At 34.1% G+C, this 7,350-nt stretch overlaps 1 protein-coding gene across 3 annotated transcripts in view; it reads right to left on the minus strand.

Moving 5' to 3' along the window:
- Window positions 1–7,350, minus strand: part of BRMS1L (BRMS1 like transcriptional repressor) — a 31,175-nt gene that overhangs the window by 18,156 nt on the left and 5,669 nt on the right. For all 3 annotated transcript variants that reach the window (XM_081830618.1, XM_006732207.3, XM_081830619.1), the window contains 2 exons: window positions 4,875–5,002; window positions 3,233–3,312 (listed from right to left, as the gene is read on the minus strand). In XM_081830618.1, the coding sequence (XP_081686744.1) occupies window positions 3,233–3,312; window positions 4,875–5,002 (208 nt within the window). The remainder of the gene's footprint in view (window positions 1–3,232; window positions 3,313–4,874; window positions 5,003–7,350) is intronic.

Genomic DNA, 7,350 nt, shown 5'->3' on the forward strand with positions numbered 1-7,350 from the left:
AAAGAGTTACGAAGAATGAGATACTTGCATAGTTTCAAAGTACTTCTCCCTAAAATACTTATTAATCACAATGTGAAAAAAAAAATTAAGCGTACTGAGAGAAACCTGGAAGACACCACTTAAATCGAGTGATCAAAGTGTATATCACCATAATGGTACATATCAAAATTGTGTGCTGCCTGAGAGAATTCAGTGAGAACACATCACTACTGTGATATTCTTACTGAGAGGCAAAACCCACTTCTAATCATGAAGAAATAGCAGACCAATTCAAAACTGACATTCTACATAATAACTGAACTGCAGTTTTCAAATTTGTAAAGATCATGAAAGGAAAGACTGAAGAATTGTTCCACACTGAAGGAAAACTAACAACATGACAACTAAATGCAATGACAAAGACACTAAGTGATTCTGAATGGATCTCTGCTATAAAGGGCGCTGTTGGGACAACTGCTCAAACTTAAATGGGGTCTGAGCATTAGATGGCAGTAACATCAATGTACATTTCCTGATTAAGATGACTGTAGAATCGTTATACAAGAGAATGTCCTTCGTTTGTTGTATTCAGGGGTGATGGGGCATCATGTTGCCAACTCATTCTCATGTTCACCAGAAAAGTTCTTTCATACTTTCTTGCAAATTTTCTATAAGACTGTTAAAAATATATATATCATAACGACAAGATGTACTAAGCACTCACAGAACTGATGACTGCAATCTTAAATATATATTTCTCTGAAAGAGAAAAATATGGGATATTCCTAACTCATTTTATGGATCTTGAAATCAAATCAAGGACTGTATGAGACTTAAAAATTAAATCTCACTGACAAACATAGAAATGAAGCTTCTAAACAAAATATTAGCAAACTGAATCTGGTAATTCACAAGAAAAATAATCATTTCAGGAATTCAAGGATGGCTTAACATTAGAAAATACATTAAGAGCAAAAAACCATGACTGATTCAATAGATATAGACCAAGCATTTAATAAAACCTAAAACCTAACAACCATTCCTGGTTTTAAAAAAAAAAAAAAATCTTAGAAACAAAAGAAAATTTCCTTAACTTGGTAAAAAGAGTATTTATCAAAACCCAATAGTAAATATCATACTTATTGGAAAACCATAAGAAGCATTCCCTTAAAATCAAGAACACAACCATGATCTGCTTTCATTGCTTCTATTCCATGATGTTCTACCAGTGTCATTAAGACAAGTAAAACAAATAAGAGGAAGATCAGAATGGAAGAAACAAACTGCCATTTTTCACAAATGACATTATCTACATGGAAAATCTAAGAATCTGTAATTAAGTCATTAGAATTAAGAAGAGAGGTAGATATGGTTGGATATAATATCAATACACAAAAATACTTTTTTATACAGCAGCAGGAAATAGTAGTTTTTTAAAAGATGTTACTAGGGGCGCCTGGGTGGCTCAGTCGGTTAAGCGGCTGCCTTCGGCTCGGGTCATGGTCCCAGGGTCCTGGGATCGAGCCCCGCATCGGGCTCCCTGCTCCGCGGGAAGCCTGCTTCTCCCTCTGCCACTCCCCCTGCTTGTGTTCCCTCTCTCGCTGTCTCTCTCTGTCAAATAAATAAAATCTTTAAAAAAAAAAAAAAGATGTTACTAAACAACAAAATATTTTAACAATAGCAAGTGTAAGAAGAGCAAAGTAAAATTATCAGTTTATTGAGATATCAAGGCTTACTAGACTGAAAGCAGTAAAGAAGGTATTATGCTACCAGTGCAGAAATAGTCCAACAGATGAATGGAACAAATTAAAACAGCTAGAAACAAGCTGCCATATAAGTGGACATTTGACATAAGAGATGGGGAGAAAAAAGATGGAATTGCTGATTCATGGTAAAACAATGGAGTACAGAATAAACGCTGTTGTCATTACCTATCTATATGCAAAAAAAAATAGATCCATACTTTATATCATATGCAAAAATTAAAGGTAAAGGTTAGCAATCTAAATGTTAAAAAGCAAAATTTCAACCTTTGAAAGGAAAATGTGTCTTTTTACCTCAAAGTGGGAAAGACACAGAAAGCACGTATCATAAAGGAAATATGATAAATTCAGCTACATTAGAATGTACAACTTTTGTTCATCAAGTCATCAAAAAGAGTGAAAAGGCATCCCATTGCCTGCGTAAAAATATTTGCAAAGCATATAACCAGCAAAGTATTTGTATCCAGTATACATAAAGAACCTCTACAGTCAATGAGAAAAACATTAATAGGTGTAAGTAAGGCATAAAGGCAAAAGATTTGAATAGGCACTTCTTAGGAAAACAAATCCAAGCAGCCAGTAAACATCAAAAAGATGTTTCATCTCAGTAGTAATCAAGAAAATGAAACAACACATTCCATCATTTTTATATCTATCTACTCTTAGTATTTGAATAATTTACAAAGATATAGTAAAATAAGAACAAATTAAGAATCATTATAGAACTTGTTCTCTTATTTCCATGAGTGTTTTTATGATCTTGTCTAGGTTATATGAAAAGTTATCTGCAAAATTAGGTTTTTTAAACACTATTCAAATAAAGAGAACATAGAGAAAAATACATCTATTTTTTTCACCATAAATACAGAATTCTGCCCTAAGATGTGGAAATAGATCTAGAGAGCCAGATTAATAATAAGCCCAACATTCTTTTTTTTTTTTTTAAAGATTTTATTTATTTATTTGAGAGAGAGAGAATGAGAGAGAGCATGAGAGGGAGGAAGGTCAGAGGGAGAAGCAGACTCCCCACCGAGCAGGGAGCCCGATGCGGGACTCGATCCCGGGACTCCAGAATCATGACCTGAGCCGAAGGCAGTCGCTCAACCAACTGAGCCACCCAGGCGCCCCTAAGCCCAACATTCTAACTGTACCACTGGATATACACTTTTTGAGTCTTAATTTGAATAGTATACTAATTGCACTAATATTTTCAGCAATGCCAAACGACATGATCATTACAAAGTCTTTTTAAGGTAACCGTTGCAAAACTAAAATTCTCTCACTTAGTTCTTTTCTATCGTCCCTTCTTTGTGTCCTATTTCCAATATAGCTTCCACTGCAGCTGTATTTAAAAAAGAAAATTCACAAGTGATAAGCTAAAGTACAATTGAATTTTGTTTCATTTATTTTATTTACCTTTTTAACTACTGCACTCAGAAAAAGACTTGAAGAGTTGAAATTAGCTTAAAAGTTAAGTAAAATAACAGTACCTCACAATGCTGGCGAGAGGCTTGAATTTCACATTCATATTTGTTCTTTACAGATTCTAAGCAGAGCTCTCTATAGATTCCTGCAACCAAACACAATCACTCTGATTATGTTAGCAGTAATGAGATTCATTATCACTTCCTTACAGGAATTCTGTCCAACTGTTTTTATAAGATGAATCAGGAAGAAACTGACAAATGATTTTAGCTTAATCTTTAAAAACAAAAAGGCTCAGTTAAAATATATATCAAAGCAGACTGGAGAACTAAGAATTTAAGAACTAGGAAGAAACTGCACTGCAAATTTTAGTTCTTACTCCATTCTTCTAAAGAACCTCCTACAAGTGTTTGATAGAGAATGATCAAAATGAAAATAAAACTCCTTTCCTGTGTAAAATAATCTCTTAGGACTCATAATGGAAATAGTCAATAAACTCTGGTTTCATTAATCATATCTTCTCAAAGTAATAAGTAATAACCAACAAAACCACTATTTTTTAACTATTATTTATTGTCAGAGTCCAAAGCTTCCAAGAAGTTTAAATGTATAAACCGATAACAACAAAATGCATAAACTGATATGATGTTTGAGTGCTCCTGACAGAGCTTTATCTAGAGAATGGATGCTCAAGAGAGGTTACTTAGAGCTACCAAGACAAAAGTATAAAATAGGCAACATGGCTGTGCAAATACACCATCAAAAAATAGCAAACACAGAGCCTTAAATATATACCAAACTCAATGCCATAGTTGACCCTAGAAATGTAATTCTTTCTTATGTAGTAAAGGCATGGGACAGATATCTAGAACTAGGCCGTTAGCAACACATTCACACATACACACTATTCTTTGTACAATCAAAAAGTAAATGAGGCCACACAGTAGAAAAGTGAATAAGTGACTCAAGTAATATTTCCTAAACATCCAATAAGTCTCACTTAGTCCTTTTAGAATGCCAAAGAAAATTAAGGACTTGTTTCCTTTTCAGGGTGTGCTAATAAGCCAATATGCAAAGACAGCAAGTATCACATCACCTACATATTTAATATTAAGCATTCGAGAATAAAATTTGGCTTAAGGTAGATTTAGTACAAAAAGAACTTACAATGAACAATGCCTTAGACGTTACATAATAGGTGCAGGAACATCAGTGTCCCCCAAAAAGAAAAAAACCAGCATCTCCATTAGTTAAAATTCAGTTTTAGTCTTATCTATGAAAAATCATAAGTCATCTTCAAATAGATATATCCCTTGTCATCAGTGCTAGGACACAATTCTGAGGCTGGATCCCAATTACAAACCAAAGACTGAGTACTTAAATTGAATCTCAATTTATCTAATAAGAAATTAAACTAAATAGTAACAGTTGCTCTTAATAAAAGCATCATGTTTCTAATTGTTTTACATGTGGAAGTATCTTCTCAACAACACTGTAAGCAATCTTAGGACTTTTTTTTGATCCCCCCACAGCAACAGAGGAAAGCAAGAGGCATTGAATTAATAATTGTGGGCTGACTGAGTGAAATACTCTGCTCACTGTAAATTTGTGATTTCATTAACAAGAAACACTCACTTGACAAATACCTTTCAAATCTAGTGAAGAGTTCATATTCTACTATATGGAAAAGATGTTTCACTTTCCTACCTGCTACCTTTGTACGAATTTGCATATTTTCTTGTAAAGTTGCCAGTGGTTCCAAATATTCTGGTGCTTTTCCAGCTATGACTTCTTGTAGTTTTGCATCCACCTGACTTAATCGTTCTTTATAAAGTCTTAACAAAGCAAAAGTTAAAATATTAATTTTAAAAGCCCAACAAAGGCTAACAATTTACCATTTCTATACATTCTCTCTTCCTAATATCATTCATATTCTAATAACCTACCAAATGTATTTTTCCTTAATCTCAAGTGAAAAACTCAGTTACATTATTTGACTTCATGCATGTAATCACAAAGTAGATATTTTTCTTTTTTTTTTAGATACATCATTCTTTAACGATTAATTCACAGTACAAAAAATACAACTAAGATACTACTTTTTTTGCACTCTAGATTTTGGTTTTGTTTTAACTGCAGAATAAATCAATTCTAGGAGAAAAGGTCATTTAAACACTGAGCTTAAAAGAAACAAAGAAATCATTTTGAATAATTACTGGTCGTCAAAATAAGTAATTCCTGGCTTCTCTCCATCTTTCTTGAAAAGGAGTGCGTGTTATATTCGGCCTACATGGTTTTTACAAAGAGAAAATAGAGTGATGGAGGTAAAAACCAATGGCTACTGAACTTGTGATCTAGCATTACCAGTTTGTCTGGACTGCAAATGAAGAAACTATAACAAAAGCAGTTGCTCGGTGGATGGGAAAATGAAAAATGGGGTAGGAGACCCCTGCTGCTGTATTTATGAATGTACATACAACTACTCTAATTTGCCAGCTGTCACACCAGTAACTTTACCTTGATTATCAATGACTGAGTACTTGAGACAACGCATTGTTTATTTTTGGCAATAATCCTGCAGCATAGCACGCTTTTTAACAGGAAGATGTTTACATTGTCATTCTTTATGAAAGGTACTTTTTAATCCTGGCTTTGTGGCATTTTAAAGATATCCTAAAACTTTCAAAGCAGATTAACAATTTAAGATCACTGGGGCATTTGAGTGGCTCACTCAGTAAAGCATCCTACTCTTGATTTCCACTCAGGTCATCATGATCTCAGGGTCGTGAGATTGAGCTCCGTACAGAGCATGGAGCCTGCTTAAGATTCTCTCTCTCCTTCTCCCTATCCCCCGCTCGTGCGCGTGCACTCTCTCTCTCAAAACAAAACACAATTTAAGATCATTTTGTAAACTCTTTTTTTGCCATTCATTACTTTCTCATAGGTGAAGAATGTGTCATAAGGAAGGCATGTAGTAACTGCTAAAAGAAACCACTGATTCTGGGATGCCTGGGTGGCTCAGTCAGTTAAGCGTCTGCCTTCGGCTCAGGTCATGATCCCAGGGTTCTGGAATCGAGCCCCGCGTCGGGCTCCCTGCTCAGTGGGGAGCCTGCTTCTCCCTCTCCTCCCGGCTTGTGCTCTCTCTCTCCATCTCTGTCACTATCTGTCTCTCTAATAATTTTTTTTAATAAAAAAAAAAAGAAACCACTGATTATGCTTGTAGGTGTTACTATAACTAGCAGTTGGCTTTTGAAAATATTACAGTACCTGGCTTTCATATAAAATTCTCCTCTTTCCTCTTGAAAATATAAACCAATACAATTAGGACAATTAGGGAGGAGGATGGGGATGGGTTAAATAGGTGATGGGGATTAAGGTGTGCATTTGTGATGAGCACCAGTGACAAATGGAATTGTTGAATCACTATATTGTACACCTGAAATTAATATAACACTGTACATTAACTGGAATTAAAATAGAAACTTTAAAAAAAAACAAGATAATCAATCTTGGTGCTTATAATAATTATAATTAGCATAAAGATTTATATGATGATTCTGAAGGAATTGAGCAAGTTTGGGTGTTAATACAATAAATTTTTTTTAAAACAAAAATGGAAAAATTATCTGAGTTAACTGCCAATAATACATTATCATATCTGGGTTAAATTTTTCTAAAACTCAAGATACAATGATAAACGAATGTGTAAAGTCAGAAAACTACAACATGATACTTATAATTTTTGAAATCATAAATACAACTTTGGGCAATATGCTAAAAATTTTATGAAAATGATGACTGAACCCCTGAAAAACATCAAACTTAAAATATTGATAAGGTATCCCTAAAGGGTGAACAGCAGCTTGAATGAACAGGATATGTGAATTAACAACATTCAATTAACAACCCTTTTAAAAGAATAGATTCCTCAAAACCAGTATCATTTCAACAACCTTGGAATTCAGAAACAAAATCATCAAAGGCAAGAATCATGAGTTCCTCACCAGCAACCACAATACTATTCACAGAGTAGAATCCCAATTCATGTTTATTGGCTACAGACATTGAAATAAATGGAAACTTAGGTGGTGTAAGTTCCTCTATCTTTTTAAGGAGGTAGAAGAAACTTCCACTAGTATACAAACTGCAAATGGTGTATTTTTGCCCTATGAAAGGAGTGCTA

This window comes from Leptonychotes weddellii, chromosome 9, assembly GCF_054177405.1.
Source record: "Leptonychotes weddellii isolate Sample4059 chromosome 9, ASM5417740v2, whole genome shotgun sequence".
Taxonomy (NCBI): domain Eukaryota; kingdom Metazoa; phylum Chordata; class Mammalia; order Carnivora; family Phocidae; genus Leptonychotes; species Leptonychotes weddellii.